The 25,749-nt window shown below is 34.1% G+C and overlaps 1 protein-coding gene across 1 annotated transcript in view; it reads left to right on the plus strand.

The window, feature by feature from the left end:
* Vps53 (vacuolar protein sorting 53) overlaps positions 1-25,749 on the plus strand; it is a 148,640-nt gene that overhangs the window by 106,310 nt on the left and 16,581 nt on the right. The window contains exons 9-11 of the mRNA XM_089095546.1: positions 3,077-3,325; positions 5,710-5,937; positions 12,751-12,906. Of these exons, the coding sequence (XP_088951672.1) occupies positions 3,077-3,325; positions 5,710-5,937; positions 12,751-12,906 (633 nt within the window). The remainder of the gene's footprint in view (positions 1-3,076; positions 3,326-5,709; positions 5,938-12,750; positions 12,907-25,749) is intronic.

A 25,749-nucleotide genomic window follows, 5' to 3' on the forward strand; every position in this document is an offset into this window, starting at 1 on the left:
GAATCAGTTCATGAATATTTGTAAAAGGTAAATCTGCGAAAGAAAATGAATAAATAAGAACAAAAAGTAAAGATATGCAAAACACCGTTTAGCCGTTACTTTCACTTAGGAAGAACAGGTAAATACAATTGATGGAGCGCCCAACATTAAAGTCTATTGCTATTTCTACTTTCGTTTTTTTTTTAATTTCTTTGGTAAAAAAAGAAAAATCCAGCCGTGTTTTTTTTTAACTTTTTTTTTGTAAATAAAACAACGTCCTCGGTATGATGCTTCATTTCTTATGTTCGATTCACCTCTTTCTCATTTGTAGAACTAAAGGAAAATAAGGGTCTTTATTCATATGTAGGACTTGCTCCTCCGGCCAAACCTTGTAGAATTTCTGGCCTTTTCACGCTTGCCAGATTTTTGCTACTCTAAATAATTGCTTTGAAACCTAAATTGTTTTTTGCTGCATCCATAAAATTTATTTTTCTAGATATTCAGTGTTTAAGTTGTAGTCTAAATTGTCTAAATCTAAATTTTTTAGACAATTTCGGAAAAATCGAAATCGAAATTTTGTCTAAACTGTGTCTAAATATTTAATGTTGGATCATCATCTGATCATTCTCAAGAATGAAAAATAGGAAAACATACCTAACTCTTAATTTTTCAGGCCTTAAGCTAACCTATGTTAGCTTAGGGAAATCTTGGCAAGTTAAGTAAGCTAGGTAATTTATAGCTGGTAGGCCTACTGGATAGCGGATTCTGCTTCGATTGCCTTCCTCCACATTTAAAGAACCTTGAAAGACAATATCGAGCAATTTTAAGGCAAGCTAAAAAAAAAAAAAAAAAAAAAAGCCCCAGACACTTGATGGAGTTGGTGATTTTCATTTCGGCACTAGCACAGGTCGCCTCTTATGTTTCTCATGTAGATTTTGACCCAACCATTTAGTACGAGGTGGCGAACTCTATAAACAAAGTGACTCGGTCCCAATCAGTAGGCCTCATGCAAAATTGGTAAGTATTAGGCAGACCAATTTTACTGCAATTTGACTTATGTTTGCCAAAAATTTGGTCAAAAGATAATCCGCCAGTCGATAGCAAAATACGAAGAATAGGAAAACATACCTAAGTCTGAATTTTTAGGTCTTTTTCTGATGATTTTGGCTTTAATTTGTTTAGGCCTTAATTCAAGTACCAGACCAGGCTGTCGAATCCTTGCTGACCTTGGTGGGGCGTAATAGTAAAAGTCCTACCTGTAGCTTTTCAGTGTTTTTATCTGGATTATATAGGGTAAAAATGTCCCTAAGTTCTTGCCGTCAAGATGTCAACCGTAATAGATTGTTCAGCCAAACTCAACAAGTGTTGAGCCGTAATAGATTGATGAGGATTAAGAGTAGGGAGGGTCTCCGTACCCCTATCATAAGGACAGGTACCAGGAGGGGTTGATCGGATCTTAACACGCCTTAATGGAAAATAAGAGCAGTCTGAAGTAGTACTAGTATAATCAACAGGAAATAGTAACATAAAAATTGCTTCTTTTTTTAAACTAATGTTGTTGTTTTTTATAAAGAAAAGCGCTAAAATGGAAACGTTTGGAAATGCTGTGTTGAATTTTCTTCAGCCTATTGGGCTAAACTGGGAGAATTGCATGGGCATATGCACTAATAGATATGCTATGATCGTTTCAGAACATCGTGGAGCTGTAAGAGAAATTTAAAAGATAGCAACGAATGCCCTGCGTTGCCCATGTTTCAACCATGTTGTAAATCTTTCTATGGCAAAAACTTCTGTCTAGAGTATTTGAAACTGCATCGGAGTAATAAAAGATGTTTTTTGGTGCTTCTGCAAAGCACAATTATGTTTTAACTAGAGTAATGAAAGCACAGCATGTGTGAAACGCTCTGGATTGAAAGGTATGTTTCTTTAATGCAGTTTATGGTAGAGCTCCCTAAAATCGTGGAAGCTCTTGAGATCATCAGCGGCTGGGCAGAATGCACAACTGCAGCAAAAGCAAAATCCTTATTGACTGCTGTTACATCCTCCAATCTGATAGTAACCTCATGCTCTCGTAGTAACATATCAGGACTGATTTTACCGCTCAGTTGGCTATTTTAGCAGAAGAACTTGGACCTGATGTCTGCAGCAAGCCATGTTAACTTCTTACCCAGATGGATGTCAAGCATCGGTAAAGGGAAATTGAGTTCGAAACATTTGGAGAGGTAACTATTAGTAACGAGGCTAGATTTAGAAATAACAGTCCCAAGGATAGCGAAAAAGTAAACGAATTCTATGCACTATCAATTCTATCTATACCATTCAGTCAGGTCAGTTCCCACGTGGAATATTACAGACGGTCACTTTTTATTACTCTGTTGGAGACGGTCATTTTGGACTTCGAGTCATTTTCTGTAGAAACCCTGGACACTTTTAAGCTCATTATTTTTTGTCAATAAATTGTGTGGAAATGGACAAACAAAATTTTACTAATGATTCATGACTTGTGATGGCAATGCTGGTCAGTAATTGGTCCCCCCTCCCAATCGGTTTGTGAATCTGCCGTGACTGGAGAAGCGACAATATGGAAAATTCGGTGGTTTCGTCTGAGAGAACGAAATGCAGGCACACGTAAAATACCTGAAATATTAGGGGCAACTTTACAGAAACACAACTGCGATGCTGATATTTCCCCGAATATTTCAGCGCTCTTCTCCTGACTCTATCTGTCAGTGTGGCGTCTGTTGAACGACGTTTTGCTACCGTGAGAAGATTGAAAACTGGCTAAGAAAAAAAATGACGGAGGAAAGACTAACCGGATTTGCCCTTCTTGGTATGCACCATGATATTTTCATAGGTGTAAAAAAGTGTTATTGATAGATTCGCTAATAGTTGAAATAGGAAGTAAGAATTTGTTGAATATTATTAATAGTGTTTCTATAAATGTAGTTTTTCGGATAGCTTTAGAGAACAGACAGCTAAATGACGGATCCCATTAAGAATGGAAATTTTTCTCAATGAGCCCCTTCCCCACTCCAAAAATTCTGAATTCGCTCTTGATATTTAATGAAGAAGTAAGTCATATTTTACTGTATTTCAGGTTTGGAGCCAGTTTATCATCCCTTCCTCTAACAACCTCTGGGTTCATTCAAAACTTCCAAATTATGCTCAAAGAGGGGGATGTTTCTAAACTTACCAAATTAGAGGTGAGTCGGACTTGCTGCATCCTTACCACATCAGAGTATTGTCTGGAAACAAGTCACCAACTAGAAGAGAAATTGAAAGAGAAAATTGATTTGAATGTTGCAGATAAGATTTGCTTTAGTGCTGAGATTGATATTTTTGGAAGGTATGTTGTTCATGAGCTTGGGTGTAGTTGGGATTTTTTCTTGAGAGTTATTTGCCAGCTAGGGGGAAGGGGCAAATTTACTACCCTCTCTTAGAACATAGAAGTCAACTCAATTTTTAGGATTTTTCCTGTGGGACAATATGATTCGCTTTTTGTGCTAAGATTAATTTTTTTAAGTGTTTATTCATAAGCTTGGGAATCTTTCAGGGGAGCTTTGAGCCAGCTAAGGGGAGGGGAAATTTTATCATCTTCTCTCAGAACACAGAATGAAACTTTTACAACATAAAAAAGGTAACGGATTTCAAAAATTAAAAAATTCAGTAAAAGTGTTGCCTGGCATTCCGGCGATAGGTAGTATGCCAATACGGTAGTGCCGGTAAAAGGGAGCATGGCGATAAATAGTTAATTTCCTTATTTTCAGAAATTATGATTCTGCGTCTGTCGGTGTGATTTTCCCTATGCTCTTAGGAAGTATCTTCAAATGCATATGTGTAGCATTAATTGTACATAACTGGAATAATAATCTTATTTTAGAGTTTACTAATGTCATTCACTCTTAGCTCTGGAAACGATCGAATGGAAACTCATGCAACGGGCGCCTAAAAACCTCAAATCAAGCGATTATTTCTCATTTTATGGCTAGTCTGGTTCTCAAAGAAGAATATACGCTATTATTCCCCTTTTTTTTCTGAAAAATTGCCAACTCTGAGAAATCATGTACACCAGACAACACGTATCAAACATGGCGGAACTTTGCCAAGTGCGGCAGTAATTAATTCCACAATTTTGTGTCGATTTTTGTCGACAAAACCCCTCCCAATTCAAGAATGTTAGCAAACTTTGCTAAAATTCGAATTGTGCCAAGCGTGATGGAAGTGTACGCCCAGGTGGCGTGCAGCCCTCGTTTTTTCCTACTGTTGCCTTGCAGGCATAATGACATAATGACTGACAGGCTTCTGGTATAATGATAAGTTGTTAGGTGAATAGGTGAATCCTTAAGGTTAATGTCCCTCTGAAACAAGCGATTTTGCGACATGCCTGTTACTGTAAATTACTCCAAAATCACAAGATGCTTTTAACATTGGATTCATTCGTCGTAGATCTATCCATTCACCGAACCAGAATTTCGATTTCACTTTGACTTTCTGTTGCAGAAAGATTTAAAATTGTCAAAAAAAAATTATTAAAATTGTTACTTTTTCAACAGTTTTTAAATAAAACTCAAAGTATTTTCAGTTTAAAACCCCTGTACCCCAGATTCGAAAATTTTAATTCGGTAGATAGAGCTGAGTCTCAGCTATTGAGTGATAGCAAAATTGTTGTTTTTGCTGATACATTTAAACGATAGAAGGGTTAAAAAAAAAACATACTAAAAATTGCAAAGTGAACATAAACATACGAAACATACGGAAATTAAACATACGGAAATTACCATAAATAACATTTGAAAAGTCAGAGCGTCATTTGCGCTTTGTTGATCGATCTGTATTTTTGACAGTGTGATTTTTAGTTGACCTAACGTCTGCAACAACACAACATCAAAATGAATCTACAATGCTAGTCAAGGTTTAAAAACAATAAGGGGCTTTTTTTCACTCATCAATGTGCTAAGATTTTACTTCTTTGGTCGTTTTTGTGCAAACGTCATCATTCTGCTCTGATCAGCGGTCTGAGAACAATGATGAGTAGATCATCAAAGTTCTCTCATCATTGTTCTATATGTCAGAAAGACGGCGTCTTTCACACTTTTTGCTAACATCAGTGAGCTGTAAGATCTTAGAACAAAGATGAGTTAAAAAACGATAATCTTTGCAGAAAGATGTAAGATCTTAGTGCTAAAAAACGGGCCTATAGTTAACGTAAATAAGAGTCTCCCCCCTGCCCACTCCAGTGCATGGATAATAGGCAGAACATATATTAATCAAGAATCCACAAAAAAACACCTTGTCATATTTCGTAATTATACTTTATGTTTCTGCTTGTTAACGCTAGATGGCGCAAACTGGCAGGCTAAAACTAATGGCACGTCATCAAGTAATTGATGGCAGTGTGAATGAGAGACAGAAGGAATTAATATTCTCAGAAACCTTTTTAAAAATTTAGTCCCCTCTCACCTTTTTTCTGCCTCTTTCATGTTTCAATATTTATTTATTTTTTATATTATTTTATTTATTATTATTATTATAATTTTGTTATATTTTTTATTTTTATAAAAAAATAAATTAATAAAAAATTATAATAATGAAATAAAAATTATAAAAATTATTGATAATAAATTAATAATAAATTATAAAAAAATTATTCTATTATATTATATTTTTATATTTATTTTATTATTATTATATATATTATTTATTGAATATACAAATATTTATTTGTTACAGTATAATTGGGAACTGCATTCGAATTCTTATACAAGATGTAGAAAGCTCCGTAGATCCAGCATTGCAAGCTATGGTAAAAACCAATTGGTCGGGGGTTGAAGCAGTTGGTGACACGAGCGCTTATGTCTCTGCTATTATTGGCCATATTCGATCCAAAATCCCGCCAATCAGAGATGGACTGGCAACTTCAAGGAAATATTTTGCGCTGTTTTGTTCAAAGTTTGCCACGTAAGTCAAGAGTACTGTTGTCGTTTGAAAGATTCTAAGAGTTATTTGTAATATATTTTCCTTAGCGCTTTTTGCAGGTAATGAGCCAAATTACAAATTGCTATGTTGTGAGAGATATCCTCGAAGAAAAAATGATTGTTAACCTAATGTTAAACCTTAGTTTAACCTTGTTAAACTAAGGACCAATCCAGCAGCAACATATGGCCTTTCAAAGCTGTGTCTACTCCTCCTCTAGCCCACTATATCCACAGCCACACTCTTTGTTTTATACTATGAAGCTGCCACTTCTTTATATATTTTCTTCTACCTCTCTCTACCTCATCCTAGGACATTCTGTTTCTTGTTATTTTTTTTAGGGGGGGGGGTGTTTGTTCATTTTTAAATAATGTCATATACATGCATGCAGTGAATCACTGCTTTATGTCTTTTCTCTGAATTAAAGTTGTTTTGTGTCTATAAAGAGAATGGTGTTCATCTGATATCCACACATAGCCGGATTACTGAAAAGTTGCTGATAAAGGTTTGTGTTGCCAGCGTGATTTTGTAACAAGGAAAGACACTGGAACACTGGAAAACACTTACACCGGAAAGGCGAGGTACTGGTATCGCTGTATTTATTTGTTTTATCTTTATCTACTCTAAGAACCAAAATTACAATATTATTTATACTTCTTTTCAGAGAAGCCTCTGAATAAGGCCGTATTCAAGAGGAAGGTTACCGGGTTTGAACCCCCCGAAATTTTCGTCCAACTTGTAAAAAAGTAACAAAAATGCATATAAACAATAATTTGATTCTTTTTTAAATTTGTGCCCGACTCGTAAAAAAGTAACGGTAATGCAAATAAAGAAGTTTTCTATGCATTTCGTATTTTTTTTTTGTCCCCGCAAAAATTTTTTACTTAAAATTTTTGTAAGCAATATTAGATGGTTAGTTCAGCAATTTTTGAGTTGAAGAAATGCAGCGCGCATAGAACGTAAATGCGTTTTAACACCACACTGGCTATTTTTTTATTCCTAAATTCGCTATAACAGGTACAATTAAATATCTGATATGCCGCTTGTCTTTTATCGAGGCTTTTTGCAAAAAAAAGTTTTTGTCGTTTGAAAAAAATGACAAAACTGAGCGAAAAGACATATTTTGGTAAGGAACTTCGCCAGGCCGTTTGTCAAGCAGCGTTTACAGAGTCCCGTGTTCTATTGGGAAGTTCGACATTGGCAGAAACAATTGACAGCTGGGTAAGGACTACATAAAGACAATATTACAATGATAAATTCCTAAGGAAAATAATGATGATGATGATGATTATTATTGTGATTTTGTCTTGACCCTCCGCGTTTTTGAAATATTTTGTTTCCAGTCCTAGAATTTTTTCGTATAAAATCGTCAGTAAAGTTTTTCTTAAAAACTATTGAAGAATTTTTGACAAACGTAGTTCAAAAAAGTGATATAAGCGCTATATCAGTGAATTCTGTCGTAGGACTGCCTCCGTAAGAAATTCATGGCACATAAATTTTTAAATATATGAAAAATTAGAATACCTGGGACTAAAACCGTCTTTGAGTGACAAGAAACAATACAAATAAATATAATATTAAACGATAAAGAATAAAACTATGCTCAAAACAGCAAGATGCGGTTGTAGAGGACTGTATTTGGAGTAAGAACCGCCCTCTTATTTTATATTATGTGTTTCCCTTGAGAGCTAAACTTTTATTTTTTCAAAAGAGCAAAAAAAAAGATAAACTCTGTCAAAAAGTACAGGATAGTGTGAAGATAGTGTTAACTGGGGGAGGTTCATGGATCCGACCTTCCTAAACTCCTACGTGTGTGCCATAAGAGCACCCAATTTGACTATCGTGGCTTCTAGTCAAGTTTTCTGTCCTATCCAAAGAATATGGTAAACTTTTAAGATTGGAAACTGGCGCTAATTTTGAAAAATCACCAAGGCTTTCTAGCATTTAGGGTTTCTTGGTATTTTTTAGTGAAATAATGTGGCAAAATCGGGGTAAGAAAAACTAGTGCAATAATAAGCATCTGACGTCAGTTTTTGAAGAAATCTTTACGAAATTCGAAAAAGGCTAAATAAAAGTAAATGCTAGATGGTGCTGGTAATCTTCTTCAACAGTTACGCCAGTTTCCATTCTTTTAGGCTACCAAAATGCTTAGGATTCTATCAAGAAACTGTTTTTTTCATTAGAATTTTTGAGTTCAGATTATTTAGGCAATTTTTAGATATTTTGCTCCTTCTTGCATTAAACTGATAATCTGTTTCATCTGTTTTGACTCTTTTATACCCTAACTATGCATATAAATGAATTAATTTTAATATCGCTTATTAAGGAAAGAAATTGCAGGAACAACATCTTTTCTAATCGCCAGGGCCATTTCAAAGACAATAAAAAGAAGGGAGTCCAAGTAAACTCACGTAAAAAACACAGGGAGGTTTCCTTTCTCCTAATATTTCCTTTCTCCTAGACAATAGGGAGAGGGGGTCCAAATAAATCCACGGAAACGAAAAAGGAAATTTATCTTCCTCCTAATATTTCTTTTCTCCTAGACAATACGAAAAAGGGAGTCCAGATAAATCCACGGAAACAACAAAGGAGAGTTTCCTTTCTCCTAATATTTCCTTTCTTCTAGACAATACCAAGAAGAGAATGGATTCCAAATAAATCCACGGAAACAACAAAGGGTGCTTTCCTTTCTCCTAGACAATACGAAGAAGAGAGTCCAAATAAATCCACAGAAACAACAAAAAAGATATTCCTTTCTCCATTTTATTTTGTTTTAACCAAACAACAGCAATATATACACTGCAAGAGATGTCAAAATTTTGGACACACGACCTTCTTCTAATGCACTAAGCGAAACGATAAATATTAAAAACCGTAATAAATATCAAAAGAACAAAAAATAAATAAAATCATAATTCTCCCTAAAATCTATTATACCAATGTTATAACCAATCGAACTAATCAAATTCATGCTTAGAAAACAATGATCTCGTAAGATTTCCAAACCGAGATCCTTCGAAATTTTTAAGGATCTTAGAAAGTTTTTGGGGATTAGGGATTTTAGGGAACTCTAAGCAACTTTGTCTGGTGATCATTTATTAGCACTAAATTTAACTTTAGTTTGACATTCGTGTCATTCAAATAGAAAACTTTGGAAAAGCTTTTTGGTATCTCTAGAATTTTACATCTATATAAATATAAAAATATATGTATATAAAATTTCTATAAAACTGTTAAATATATATAATTAAATTTAAGTAAGCTTTTTGGTATCTCTAGAATTTTATGTCTATATAAATATAACAATATATCTATATAGAATGTCTAAAAACCATTAAATGTTTAAAATTAACTTTGAGAAAGCTTTTTGGTATCTCTGGAATTTTATATCTATATACATATAATAATATATCTATATAGAATGTCTAGAAAACTGTTAAATATATATAATTAAATTTAAGTAAGCTTTTTGGTATCTCTAGAACTTTTGAAAAATGGAATTTTGGATCTGCTTTTTGCTGTTCTTTTCCTTTCATGGAAAAACCTTCTGGAGTCTCCTTCGGTCTCCTTTTTTGGTAGATTTCACTTTTTCTAAACATGCTTTAAATTTTCATCAAGACCGACAGACAGTTCCAATTAGTACTATCATTAACATAATAATTACGCAATTACAATTTACACAATTAATAATATTATTATTAATATACAATTAATAATAATTTACATAATTACAATTTTACAAAACTAAAAACAAGTAGAACTGAATAAAGAGATTAAGTTTCCATATGAAATTACCGTGTGAAAGGCTTGGTGTTGGGGGTGGACGTCCTCCCCCAACACGGAGATTTCCTTCCGTTGGGGGAGGACCCCCTCCCCTTGGAGGAGAACGGCAAGATGTTTCATTTAGTTTTTTTTCGTAGTATTATGGTTACTTGAAGTGTGTCCAGTTGGGCTGCTAATTAATATTAGAAAATTGAGTAGGTGACATCTAAAGTTAAAATTAGACGTATTTTGAAAGTAAAATTTGTCGTCATTGAGAGGAGAAGAAGTGGGATTAAAAAAAAAGAAGAGAGAATAAGATTCCATTTAGCCTTAAAACGAAGACTTCGTAGACATGTTTCAATAAAATCGTTCTATATTCTTACCTTGGAAGGCCAGTGACCATTCCAAATAAGGATTGTGCAAAGATTCTGATCTTCAGGGTCTCGGTGCTTAGTCACCCTCCAACTTTGTAAATATAGGCATGTTGCATCTCTTTCAACATTAAATAGTTTATTGAATGGTATTAAAAGATCAGATGACTGCTTAAATCAAACTGAGGGGGGATATAAAATTGGGTGAGGGTAAATATTACCACTAAAAAATGACACCCGTGAGCATAGCCAAGCTGTATTGGCTTTACTCTAATTAGGCTTTCAAGATTTTTATCACTTTTACCGGACCGTCCTCTGTCTTGGTTTAACTCACGGGAATTATAAAAATAAAGGATTGTTCAATTTGAGGATAATAGATTAAAAAAATTGACTAGAACTTTAAAAGACTTCTGGCCTGTGGCCAAACTTTTCGACCATACGTTTCATACTATGATTTCCGGTCATACGTTTCAAACTATGACTTCCGGCCATAATTTTCTCTTACTCTCCTTTAGTTTTAATGTATGAAAAGAAGACGTTAATTGTGCTGTCATTCAATAGCTGAGATTCAGCTCTACCCACCTACTATTTATTTTCTGGATTTTATTTTCTTTTTGATTATTTCCGTACGTGTTGAAATAAAGCCCAGACAGTAATCATGATCTTTTCTTTTTTTTGGTAACTTGTGCCGAAAAAGGAAATAAAATTCAGAAAGACTTTGTTTTCAATTTTTGAAAAGTTCAAAGAATTTTTGAATTTCTGATAAAGCATTTACCAGAAGAACTTCCCATGACATTTCCAATATAATAAGGGCCAGAAATAAATTGCCTGAATCTTGGCCTAACACAAGAGTGCCATTAGAGGAGGATCGTGGCCTCATCAACCCCCTCCCCAGGAAAATCGAAATCCATAAAAAGTACCAAAGATGTGACATTTAGAGAAATATGATGTCTTCCTAAAAAAAAACAAAAAAAAAAAAACTTTAGACTTCTCCCCCGGAATAATTTCCACGGGCTCAACGCCTTCCCCCTTTGGTAAAAACCTGTTGGCTCCCTTGTCCAACAAATCATGTATAGACTCTGAAAAAACGGCACTTTTTTTAATTTTATTTTTGAAATTTGGTGTACATGGTTTTTAGATTGAAAATACGTTGAAAATTGCTTGAAAATCGTTGAAAGATTTTCCTAATTTTAAATTTTCCCAATTTTCCTAATTCCTAATTTGTTAATTGGGAATTAGGAATAAATAATTATTAATTAAATAAATTAATTAATTAAAAGTACAATGATAATTATGGTTTGGTGAGTAAGTATCTTGTCCTTTAGGTGTATGTTACATCTGCGGGGTTGTCTCAAATTTGCTTGTTTCGGAGGGAACCTTAGTTAAAAACATGTGAGGGATCTATGCACGTGGATCTTAAAGGTCTACCCCCCTCTCTGAGCCTACATTTTGTCCAAAAATAAATCTCCAGAATTCGAATTTTTAAATTATCAAACAATTTTTTCCATCATTACCCTCCCCCTCCATCCAAAGATTCTGCTTGAATGCCTAGAATGTTATACCCCTTTTGATTTCAGAGATCTTTTAGGGGATGGTATTAGAATATCAGATAACTACTTTCATAACTTCCTCTCTTTGAGGGTTCGCTTCGAGGTTTCTTCTTCTCTTTTATATTATTCCTGCTCAATGGCTTGAGCTCTCTCTTTCGGGGCATTTATGTTCAAATATATGCCCAGAATTTGCATTTTCAAATTGGATTCGAATCTGAGTTCGCATTTTCGAATTATCAAACTATTTTCTTTTATCAGTACTCCCTACCAAAATATATATATATATATATATATATATATATATATATATATATATATATATATATATATATATATATATATATATATATATATATATATATATATATATACATACATATATATATATATATATGAGCTCTCTCTTTCCGGGCATTTATGTCCAAGTATATGCCTAGAATTTGCATTTTCAAATTGAATTTGAATCTGAATTCGCATTTTCGAATTATCAAAAAAAATTCTTTTATCAGTCCCCCCTCTCCAAAATATATATATATATATATATATATATATATATATATATATATATATATATATATATATATATATATATATATATATATATATATATATATATATATATATATATATATATATATATATATATATATATATATATATATATATATATATATATATATATATATATATATATATATATATATATATATATATATATATATATATATATATATATATATATATATATATATATATATATATATATATATATATATATATATATATAAAAAAAAAAAAAAAAAAATATATATATATATATATATATATATATATATATATATATATATATATATATATATATATATATATATATATATATATATATATATATATATATATAAAATAACGCTTATCAACCTAGGATGTTATATCTCTTTTGGTTTCAGGGATCGTTTAGGGGGTTGTATCAAAAAAGATCAGATGATTGCTAAAATCAAAAAATTTGTGAGTTTATATTTCAGACTTGACGTCATATAGCAGCTTTGACAACTTCCTCTTTTTGAGATTTGTTTTGAACGTTTTTCTGGCTCATTGGCGTGAACTATCTCTTTCAGAACATTTATATCCAAGTATATGAGCTGTATATTTAAGTGTAAATCTACGAGCACGGCTGGCGCTGAACAATTGCTGCTTGACACACATTCAATGAAAACAGTTCTTCTGGATCTACCATCTATTGGATCTGAAGTTAGTAGGAAACCCCCAGCGAGGTTTGTTATGTCTTTCGGCAAACGTTTGTTTATTTCAGTGTTTATTCTGCTTTGTTAATTTTCACTCCAGTTTTTTTTTTGCTTGTTTGGTTTTCCCCACTGAGGACGGCTTGGCCGTCCTCAGTGCGTCCTAGCCGAAATATCTAAGGGTTCTTGCGAAATATCTGAGGGTACTTGACGAAATACCTGCTTTTGTTGTTTTGCTTCGTTTTTTTGCTTCTATTTTTTTATTATATTATATATTTCATTATATATTATATACTATTATATATTTATTATATTATATTATATATTTTATTATATATTTATTATTTTACTATATTTTTTCTTTTGTTATATACCTTTTTTTCTTGTATTTTGTCAAATGCTATCTCTTTCCCTTTTTCAGTCAATTAATTTGTAGTAGTTAGTTAGAGTATATTCTAGTAGTAGTATTCTAGAAAGATATAGTATATTCTTAGAAGTATATTCTATTTAAAAAAGATCTTGAAACACGGTTCAGGCACGTACGTAGATTAGGAACTTTTGGGCTCGAGCCCCCTCCCAAAAAGTTTAGGTTTTTATGGTTGTCAAAGTCTTGAATTTTCAAAAAAAAAAAATATATTTTATCATTTTTGCTTCTTTTCGGAATCTGAAACTTCATTCGAAATATTTGACCCCCTCAATAATAAGTTCCTGTATACAAGTTTAAAGGAAGTAGTACTCAAGATGTCAGTTGTATGAATAATGCCAGTTGTGGGTGTAGAATAATGCGCTATTCAAAATGATGAAGATGATGCAAAGTGATGCATTCATTAAAACGCTATGATAGAGACCGGGAGCGGGAAAGAGTGAGAGAGAGAGGGAAAACAAAGGAGATTGGAAAGTAGCAGGAAAAGTGAAGGAGAATGAGAAACTGAAGGATACACTTACAAACCAAACGAAATAAATTAATATAAATAATAAAAGCTGATTTGAGAAAAAAGAAAAATAGACAGAATAACAAAAATCAAGACGAATAAAACAAATACAAAACAAGTAAAATAAAAGCTTTTTAAAAAAGTATTGAAGGACAAGAAATAGGCATCCCCATAAACGCCATTGCAAATTACAGATGTCACTGTCTCAGGGCTGGCAGAGCATGAATATTTCAAAATAGGTTTTTCTCTTAGACCTGTTTGAACCCCTCTATACTATACTTTACTATACTATACTATACTTTTCAACTTACGTAGTTTCATAATAACGCAATTCCTCTATTTCTAAGACCATAACTCTTCATAGAGGAATTGTCTACAATTTGTTTTGGGTGCCCCTTTAACTGACCGTATACCAAACATTAAGAGGTACAGAAATGTGGTTTTGTCCTGCTTTCTAGGGCTATAATGAGAGAAGGATTGATATGGCTAGAACACGTTTTGCAGATGAAGGATGACAGATTGTCAAAGATAACCCTTGTCGGCCATCCATCGTGGCCTAACCAAAAGCAGTTTGTCCCTGAGAGGGGCTAGAAAAGGTGGTAAGGAAGGGTTTAAACGAAATTGGAAGCTCTTGGAAAGGGCGTAAAGAGGGAAGCTTTGAATAGATTGGGATGGAGAAGGAGCGTGCGCAGACGTGTTGAGATGCAGGCGGGTTGGTGCTGCCGTGAGTTGTTAGGTTTTAGAAATTACTGTTTGGAAAGGGAGGATCTACAGGGTACTGCATCTTCAAGCACACTTCTACCTTCCTAAAGAGCTTTGTACGTATAATCGGACGTATGATTTTTTTTTTATCAAATTTTTTTTCAAAGCTCCAAAAGGGACAAAATACTGATCATCCTATGATATTTTTGGTTTCCAAAAGGGACAAAAGACTGCTAATCCTATGATATTTTTGATATTTTTGATATTTTGATGTATTTCTGATATTTTTGGTTTCGAAAAAGGACAAAAGACTGATCATCCTATGATTTTTTTGATATTTTTGTTTCTGATTTTTTTGATATTTTTGTTTCTGATATTTTTGGTTTCCAAAAGGGACAAAGGACTGATCATCCTCTGATCATTATTAACCAATTTGTGAGTGATTTTTTTTAACAAAGGAGAAATTCCTGCAAGCTTCTTTCTGGACGTTTAAAAAAGGTTCGAGCATATTTTTCATTGAATTTGTTTTCTAAGCTTGATAAATTTGGTGTTCATGGGAAGGCATTGGATTAGTGAAATGATACATTTCTCATAGGACACAAGTAACTTCAGTTAATAATTATTTTTCTTCTTCCTTCCACTATAGTCATCGGTTGGTATCCCTCAGGGTTCAAGTATGGGCCCGTCTTTTCTTTCTTCTTTATATTAACAATCTGTGTGAAAGCATCCTGTTGCGTTGCTATTATGAACCGGTTGAAAAATTGAATTCCTTACTCAGCACTTTAAGTTACTTCATTTTAGTTTAGTACAATCTAATTTCGATTATGCAGGATTGATTCACCTAAAAATTATACTAAATACTCTACAACTTTAGATAAGTCGATATTTGGTTAGTTCTTTTCCGTTTTGCAAAATCCCTTCTACGGTCTCCCTCGGGGACCTTCCAAAAATATAATCAGTCGGTAGCTGAAAGGGTTGTATTTATCGACTACTTTTTAAAATACTTTGACAGAAAATTTTATTATTTTAAACAAATGTAAAGGTTACTTTGGTACCATTTAGTACAGTTTTTTTTTTACTTTGGTACAATGTCATCTTTATTTTGCAGGATTAAATAAATAAATTGGTTCTTCTAAATACTTCTCAGTCTAATCTTATTCTGCTTCAAAAGATACAGAATGAGGCCGATTGTGCCCTTTAAGTCATTTCTAAAGCCTCCTTCCAAAATATATTTTGCATCCTGGTAGTTTAAATAAATTGATGCCTCTGAGGACAAGTACAAAATACCGCTTAAATTGATTTTTTTTTTTTTAATAAATAACGGTACTGGTGTATTATATCTAACACAGCGCTATAGATTGTACAAGGAAATAATGGAAACCCGTCAAACGGGTATTTGCAAGAGATAAATGGATTGCAAAGCTTGATTGTTTATTGCGTTTACAATATTTAAACTGTTGTTTTTGGGGTTTAGGGGAGGGAAGGTACCTAGGTTAGGTTAGGTTACGTGTTTAAGTTGCTTGTATCCTTTAAGTCATTTCTACAGCCTCCTTCCTTTTTTTTAAATAAATGAACGACAGAATCGTTATATACAATTGTGTAGTCGATAAATACAACCCTTTCAGCTACCGACTGATTATATCCTTGGAAGGTCCCTGAGGGAGACCGTAGAAGGGATTTTGCAAAATGGAAAAGAACTAAGCAAAATATCGACTTATCTAAAGTTATTGACTTATTATGTTATTATTTTAATCAAATGTGAAAGTTACTATAGTACAATTTAGTACATTTTTTGTTCACTTTAGTGCAATCTCATTTTTATTATGCAAGATGAAATAAATAAAATAAATCGGTTCACCGAATTACTTCTCAGTCTAATCTTATTCTGCTTCATAAGGAAAAAAATCAACGACAGAATCGTTATATACAATTGTGGATATTCTCCCCTTGAGTCTTAGTGCCCAGTTTTCTATATTTTTGTTTAAAGTTAAACTCGACCATAGAGCTCTTCCGAGGTTCATTTTTATCAAATGAACCTGTGTTCTTTACATCCCAAAACGCCCGTTTCTACTTGATCTGGATCTCGTCTATTAACTCCTTCTCAAGAATGCGAGAGGTCAAGATTTACAGTATGCTATGTGGTTCCTTTGAATTAGTCAAGGTTTGTTACACCTATAGATGTTACGTTGTCGCGTGCTGACATTAGATCTCAGTTCAGAACGTTGCTCTTACAAGGCTTCAAAAATTGAAAATTTATTTTTGGCGAAGGAAGGTGTTTTGTATTTATTATTTGTGTTATTTTGTTAATGATTGGATCAGACCTTTCTGCACTCCGTGTCCACTGTTGCCTGATAATTGATATTGTTATGATATTATTGTCTCGAATGGACGTGTGTTGACGGTAGGGCGGAGTGGCATATCGATGCTTTTTCTTCTTAAAGTAGTTTAGCCAAAAATAATGTTGTTTTTCAGTGATCACGTGTATCGTTTTTTTTTTTTTTTTTTTTTTTTTTTTTTTTTTTTCCGCTCTCTGCCAACGGAAAAATGTAAAGTTTTGTAATTTATTGTTATTTATAATAAAGAACCCAATCCAAACATCCATTCTTGTAAGTGGTATCGGCCAATAAGAGACAATAAAGTCAAATTCAAACCCAAAAGTCAAAATAGGTTAAACCCAAAAGTCAATGAAAGGTCAAGGCTGTTCTTGACTATCAAATATATGACCATATCCCCAGCGAAACATTCAATCTTGCAATTGGTATCCGCCAATAAAATCTAATTCAACCCCGAAAGTCAAAATAGGTCAAATTCAAAGAAAGGTCAAGGTTGTTCTTGGTTATCAATCACCAGATCATCTCCTAATCAAAACTTTTATTCTTACAAGTGGTATCGGCCAATAAAGACAATATGGGTTACTAAAGACCAATAAAGTCCAAGTCAAACCAGCAAGTCAAACCAGTAAATAAGAGTCAACGCAAAAGTCATAATTAAGAGTCAAACCAAAAAATTCCTAAATTCGTCACTTATGTGGAATTCCCGTTATCAGAGATTGTGTTGTTGTAATTGTAGTCTCCAAGGCCAATGATCTGCCGGAACGACCCACGAATTTTTGTGCCTGGTAAACATAAAGAAATGATAGCTTATTGGAACTCATGAACTGGGGCTATACCCTCCATACAAACCGTGCCAAGTGTTAGACCTTCATATTCTGTGATGTTTAAAGTATTTGGACAGTTTGAAGTCAGAAAACAATTCTTACTTCATACTATGCGGAATAATTGTACCAAATACATTTTGCATGCAGACCCGCTATATTTCATCACGGTTCTTTTACAAATATTAGCACATCGGAAGAAAGAAAACACTCTGTGAATTCTTTTTGTCCCGAGGTAAAAGGCGATGTAGCTGTAGCTGAACTTAAGCGACTCAGCCAATGAAAGAAGAGTCGTCTTTGGTCAAAGGAAGCCTCTAGCTCCTATAAAAGGCTTAGCTTCATATATTGACCTCTGTGAAATTGCCCGCTTTTATTGTTGTAGTTAAGAACGTCAAATTGGACGAAGATGATTTCACGGAGATTAGACCTTGATTTCAAAGTTCAGTCAATAATCATATTGAGACACAATCAAAGACAACGCTCAGATCGCTTTGTGCAACTTAAGAATTTAAATTAGAATCAGAGTTTTTTTATTCTTGAGCCGAAAGTCAGAAAAACTGGAGAAATAGTCATTACATTAATCAGTAATTAAACTATGGCAATTAAAAACGAATAGATTAATAAAAAAGAAAAGAATTCCGAAAAATAAAATTAAAGTCACGTTAAAACTTAAGACGAACAGAAATAAAGACCTACAATAATTCAAATTAGAACGACCAGATTTTACTATAAAAAAAAATTAAACCCAAAACAGATAGAAATGAAAAAAAAAGCAGATCAAATCTAAAGATAACAGATACTGATATAGATGAATAAATAAATCCTAAAACGAGTAAAAATTAAATAGAATACCCATGCTAAATTTAAACGAAAAAAAAATTTCGATAAAGAGGATCTGGCTATCACCCCCCACCCCTCCCTTCATAATCGTAAGCCGTCTAAAGTCTTTTGTGCATTACTGAAAACAAAATATATTTTAAACATTTTTTGTAATTATAGCATTTAAAAGTGAAGAATTTACTGTTAAATAAAACCTTGGACCTTTAATTGCAGAAATTTTCAGGAACTAACACCATTCTGTATTTATATTAAATTTATTTTCATTAGTTCTTTCCAGACATCTTTTTTATTATAGTGATATTTTTTTCCAGATGTTTTGAAAAAGTAAAGCAGACTGTTCAAAATACATGTAGTTTTCTATATATCGCAGATGAAGCAATAGGCTTTAGGGGTGAGGGGGGGGGTTAAGGTTAGGGAGGATGAGGAAGGATTAGCCAAACTCTTGTTTGTATTTTTGGTACTTGTGCATTACACGGACACTTCTATATACTGCTAAAGAAGTCGAGTTTGGTTAATGCTAATGAAATGAAATAAAATAGGATGAATATATAATAGTTTATAAACAAATTTGGGCTATATATTTTCACACTAGGGAGGGGGGGGGTAAAGCATTCCATATATTAAATACGTAACCTAACCTAACCAGAGACAGATACCCGGTTATAACGGCTTATGAACAAAATCATAAGAATTACATAAATGGCGAATCCCAAATTGTAATTTTAACATTTATATTAGATCACCCGTTTCACTCAGTTCCACTCAACTGTTTTAGTACCGGGTATCTGTCCCGATATCTGTAGCATCTCCCCTTTGAAATTCCGTATACAGTATATAAAAGTGTCCGTTTAATGCACTTGTACCGTTTTTTTTTATTTGACTTGAATTTTAATTTTTATTTTGCTTGTTTTAGAATTTATTTATTCATATATATCTGTATGTGTTATCTTTACAGTTGATGTGATTATTATTTTAAAATCTGTTTGTTTTAGGTTTCATTTCTTCTTCGATAATAATTTCTGGTCATTAGAGTTCTAATTATTATAGAACTTTGTTTCTGCTCGTCAAAAATTTGAAATTGCTCTTTAATTTTCTTTGAAAAAACTCTTCTTTGGAAAGTTTTATAAAATTAATTCCTTGAAATGTCGTAATATACTAATTTTCAGAGTGGTCCTTGTATAATTAGAAAAATCAGAATTCTAGAAAAACTAGTGTTTTACTAAAAACCACGCCTGTATGAATTTGTCAGAGCTGCGTCACTGGGTTTTTTAGCGACTTTTAAAAAGAGCACTAGAACTTTCAATTTCTAATCGAGTGAACCCCCTCCAAATTTTTGTCATTTTTTATTAGTGATTTTAAATCGATTGGCCATCTCAGAATTTCAACTTTTTGGAAATTTTTTTTTTTTTTTTTGCGTTAAAATATGGCAGAAAATGCCGATTTGCTGTGGCACAATCTTCTTTTTTTCTTCAAAAAGGCACTTTTCCGCTCGAATAAGCCTTACTCCGTTTTTTGGGACCATTGGTACGATATAACCAGCTCTATGGGGGGGGGGGCAGAATAACCAAAAGAAAACGTATTCATTCTCTTTCTTCTTTGACAAAATGCAATATTCCACATTTACATAGATGGGAGCTTCAATACGCTGCAGTTCGGTTTTCTGGTATGTTGAATTTGAGTGGTGTGATTCCCATCAAGGTCTGATGTTTTTCCCCTTATTCGAAACTGGAGAAAATTGTCTGAGGCTTAGAATTTTTAGTGGGTAATAATAAACTTAATGAAGTTGTTTATATTCAGTTCATCATAAAAATCCGATTCCTCTGATACATAGATTATTATGGAATTTGCTGTTGCAGTTTTTTTTATAGTTTCGGTTACTATTTGCTCAAGTCTCTCCTTAATTACAATTAATTATTGTGAACTGTTTGAAAGTAATATTTATCAGCAGCGTTGAAGCATGCGCGTTGATTTGTAAAATGTATACTAAAAATGTATACTACTGTAAAGTATTATTTCGAATATAAATTCGAGAAGCCTTTTCCTAGTGTCTCGTTTCTAACAGAGTTGGCTATGTATATGTCAACGATAGCTTCTCTAGGGGGTCTTTTAGGTAGGACCACAGCTTATCGTGTGAACGTTTTATTCCCAGGCCAGTGAATAGCCAATGGCTGGAACTTCCGTTCCAAGAGAATTCAGGCAAAATGTATACTGTGAGAGTTAGTCCATCTTTCGCCTTCGTCTTAGTTGTATGTTTTTCTGCTACATTATCTTCACTGCATGTGTATTCTCACGTTATCAAGTAAAAACCATATACTGACGTTAATGCTATTGATTAATTTTGAGAATTTACGTAAACCGTTAAATCAGCCAATATAAAAGCATATAAATAAAGAGGTTTAGAGATAAGAAGTTTTATGCTATTATGCTCCATAACGTCAAGCTTCGTGACATAGAGTATTCGGCATCTTTAGATTCAGGTTGTCATAGGTCAAGATTGCTTAACCGAATCTCCCCTAAATTTTTACAGAAGTGTATGCCAAGGTTAGCTCGTAATAAACCATTAGGGTCCGAGTCACTGCCAATTACCGGTAAAGTCATGCTGCTGCTTTGTGTTTAGCGATAAAAACTGACAGAAGCGTTTAAATTGGGAGTTCTTATTTTTCCTAATTTGGATTATGAAGTAATTTTCGGATGGGACGTTTTGCATGCTCTGAATTCCACAATCAGCCTCCATACGAATACCAGTATGTTTAGGTTATCAGCTAGTCAGAATAACCCTTGCAATTTTCAGTCGTTTTGTACGGGTAGTGTTGTATTACCAAAAGCCGTTTCCGTCGGCCCCGGTACTATTAAAATTATTCAACTTAGTCTTAGAGCCAGAGACGGTAATGACGTCGCAGATGGTTCCAGTTTTATTCTACCTTTCAGATGATTTAGTAAACAAATTAAAATACTCAGTACATCTGATTACCCGTAATGCTAGTTTGTTCGTTATCTTTAATGACGGGGACAAGGTGATAAAACTGTCTCGCCGCACGATTTTGGGAGAGTTTGAGGAAATTTCTAACGAATTAATTGAGGCTGCTAAGGCAGATATAAAAATAGATACCGACAGCAGTTCTTCCCAAAATATGAATGAAAAAAAAAACTGAAAAAAATATAATTGTTTTTACTTTTACAACTTTAATAAATCAAATAGTATTAAGATTTTATTACTAAATATTATTATAGCCTATGTATATGAAAATGAAAATGCATATTCATTTTTTTGTTTTTCGGTAAAGTGCAAATTATGTTGCGGCCTTGGGGAGGTATAGGAATATTGAGCCCAACTCTTGTTAATTTCTGCTCGTTTTGAATTTGACTCTGTTATTTATTGTGATTTCTGTTCGTTTTGGGTTTCATTTATTTATCGATACTGAATTGTGGTTGTTTCACGCTTGGTAGATTATTTGCTTTTATTTTTGCTCATTTTTGGGTTAATGGATTTCTTTGCTTTTCTTTGAAAAACTTATTTGGTGCAAAAAGTTTTTTTAATTAATTTTTGTTCGTTTTATATTGGCATAGTCTTTTCAGAGAAAAAGAAAATAATACTTTAAATCTTTTTATTTTTTTAAGAATTTATAGTTTGGCTTGCTATTTGTATGCTGGAGAAAAATTTTCAGTAATTTTTAACAACATACACCTCTTAAAAATCTGGACACAAATAGTAGTGTTTAATTTAGTTTCATCCCTCCTCTAGTTGACCTGAAATGGAAAACTTTATACCATTCGCAAAAAGTTCTGTTCACTTTCTTTGATAGCGTGGATATACTTACGCTATTTTGATTTGGTTAAATTTTAAGAGCAGAAGCAGCCCCGAAAGTTTGAACATAATACCCTCAGTCGTTCTTGGGATACTGCTGATATGCCTTATCGGGAATTAGCATTAACACAATTCCTATAAACACCTTATATGCCCCCAGGGCATAAATCACAACTCTTACCCTAAGGGCTGTGGGGGTGGTTGTCATCATCTAAGACCTAATTTCCAGAACTTTCAACAGCGTTAAACAAAATGGCTATCTCAAAATTTTGATTGCATGTGTCTGGGAAAATGGTGGGGGTGCAAGGGGCATTAGTCTTTCTCCAATCACTTTCAACTATTAAAAAAGGCACTAGCCCTTTCAATTTCCAATCAAATGAGTCCTTTTGAAGTTTCTACGACAACGCTTTCAACAAAAACTTTATATACCCCCAGAGGATAACCTACAACCCTCGGCCTGAGAGCTGAGGGGGGGGGTCATCCTCAAAGACCTAATTTACAGAACTTTCTACTACGTTGAACAAGATGGCTATCTGAAAATTTTGATTGGATGTGTTTAGGGGAATGGTGGGCGTGAGAGGGGGGTTTAATTACCGTCCAATCACTTTCAACTATTAAAAAGGGCACTAGCCCTCTCATTTTCCGATTGAATGATCCCCTTTTGAAGCTTTTACGACAACTCGACAATCATTAAAAACCTTATATGCCCCCAGGGCATAAATTACAGTCTTTTGCCCTGGGGGCTCAGGGAGGTTTGTCATCCTTAAATACATAATTTCCAGAACTTTCAACTCCGTTGAACAAAATGGCTATCTCTAAACTTTGATTGAATGTGTTTGGGGAAATGGTGGGCGTGAGAGGGGTGGTAATTACTCTCCACTCACTTTCGACTATTAAAAAGGGCAATTTCAATTTCCAATCAAATGAGCCCCTTTTGACATTTCTACAAGAACTTTCTATATAAACATTACATGCCCCCAGGGCATAACTTACAACCCTTGCACTGAGGGCTCTAATGGGGTTATTATCCTAAAAGACCTATTTTCCATAACTTTCGACTACGTTGAATAAAATCCATATCTCAAAATTTTAATTGGATGTGTTTTGGGAAATCTTGAGCGTGTGAGGGGTGTTTGTTACCTTTCAATTACTTTCGACTATTAAAAGGGCACTAGCCCTTTCAATTTTCAATTGAATGAGCCCTTTTTGATGTTTTTACAAGATCGCTTTCTATAAAAACCTTACGTGCTCCCAGAGCATAACTTACAACTCTTGACCTGAGGGTTATGGGGGGGGGATGGGTTGTAATCCTTAAAGACCTACTTTCCAAAACTTTCAACTGCGTTGACTAAAATGGCTATCTAAAAATTTTGATTGGATGTGTTTGGGGAAAAGGTGGGCGTGAGAAACTGTTTTTGATTGGATGGGCAAAAAGGTAGTTGCCCTCAAATCACTTTCGACTGTTAAAAAGAGCACTAGCCCTTTGAATTTACAATAGAATGAGCCCTTTTTCAAGTTTCTACGAAAAGATTTCAATAAAAACCTTATATGCCCCCAGGGCTTAATTTATAACCCTTGCTCTGAAGACTGTGGGGGGAGTTTCCTGCTTCAAAGGTCTAATTTCCTGAACTTTAAACTGCGTGGAACAAAATGGCTATCTAAATATTTTGATTGGATATGTTTGGGGAAATGGTGGGCGTGGAAGGGGTGTTAGTTGCCTTCCAATCACTTTCGACTATTAAAAAGGGCACTAACCATTTCAATTTCCAATCGAATGAGCCCTTTTCGAAGTTTCTACGACGACACGTTTTATAAAAACCTTATATGGGCCCAGGACATAACTTACAACCCTTGCCCTGAGGGCTGTGGGGGAGTGTCCACCTCAAAAACATAATTTGTATCTGGAAATCCACAACACTATTCAAAATGGCTATCCAAAAATTTTGATTGAATGTGTTTGGGGAAAAGGTGGGCGAGAGAGGGGGGCTACTTGCCCTCAAATCGCTTTCGACTATTAAAAAAGGCACTAGACCTTAGAATTTGCAATCGAATGAGCCCTTTTTCAAGTTTCTACGACAAAGATTCCAGTAAAAACTTATATGCCCCCAGGGCATAACTTATAACCCTTGTCCTAAAGACTGCGGGGGGAGTGTCCTGCTCAAAGGTATAATTTCCTAAACTTTAACTGCGTGGAACAAAATGGCTATCTCAAAATTTTGATTTGATGTGTATGGGGAAATGGTGGGCGTGGAAGGGGTGCTAGTTGCCTTCCAATTACTTTCGACTATTAAAAAGGGCACTAGCCATTTCCATTTCTAATCGAGTGAGTCCTTTTTTAAGTTTTACGACAACACGTTCTATAAAAACTGTATATGCCCACAGGACATAACTAAAAACCCTTGTCCTGAGGGCTTTGAGAGAATTTTCATCCTTAAAGACCTGATTTACCGAACTTAAAACGACGTTGAATAAAATGGCTATCTCAAAATTTTTATTGGATGTGTTTGGGGAAAAGGTGGGCGTGAGAGGGGGGTTAGTTGCCCTCCAATCACTTTATACTATTAAAAAGGGCACTAGCCCTTTGAATTTCCAGTCGAATGAGCCTTTTTTGAAGTTTCTAAGACAACGCCTTCTATAAAAACCTTATATGCCCCCAGGGCATAACTTACAACCTTTGCCCTGGGGACTCTGTGGGGTTTGTCATCCTTAAATACATAATTTCCAGAACTTTCAACGATGTTGAATACAATTGCTATTTCTAAACGTTGATTGAATGTGCTTGGGGAAATGGTGGGCGTGAGAGGGGGGTTAGTTACTCTTCACTCACTTTCGACTATTAAAAAGTGCAATTTCAATTTCCAATCAAATGATCCCTTTTTGAAATTTCTACAACAACTTTATATATAAACCTTGCATGCCCCCAGGGCATAACTTACAACCCTTGCACTGAGGGCTCTGATAAGGTTATCATCCTAAAAGACCTAATTTCCAGAACTTTCGACTACATTGAACAAAATGGATATCTCAAAATTTTGATTGGATGCGTTTGGGGAAATGGTGGGCGTGAATGGAGTTTAGTTGCCCTTCAATCACTTTCGACTATTAAATGGACACTAGCCCTTTCAAGTAGAGCCCTTTTTGAAGTTTTTACAACATCGCTTTCTATAAAGAGTTACATGCTCCCGGGGCATAACTTATAATCCTTGTCCTGAGGGTTGTTGGAGGGGATGGGTTGTCATCCTTAAAGACTTAATTTCCAAAACTTTCAACTGCGTGAATAAAATGGCCACCTAAATATTTCGATTGGATGTGTTTGGGGAAAAGGTTGGCGTGAGAGGGGGGTTAATTGCCCTCAAATCACTTTCGACTATTAAAAGTGGCACTAGCCATTTCAATTTCCAATCGAATGAGCCCTCTTTGAAGTTTCTACGTCGACGCGTTCT

Source organism: Artemia sp. Qi Xiang Cuo, chromosome 10 (assembly GCF_049724085.1).
Source record: "Artemia sp. Qi Xiang Cuo chromosome 10, ASM4972408v1, whole genome shotgun sequence".
Taxonomy (NCBI): Eukaryota; Metazoa; Arthropoda; class Branchiopoda; order Anostraca; family Artemiidae; genus Artemia; species Artemia sp. Qi Xiang Cuo.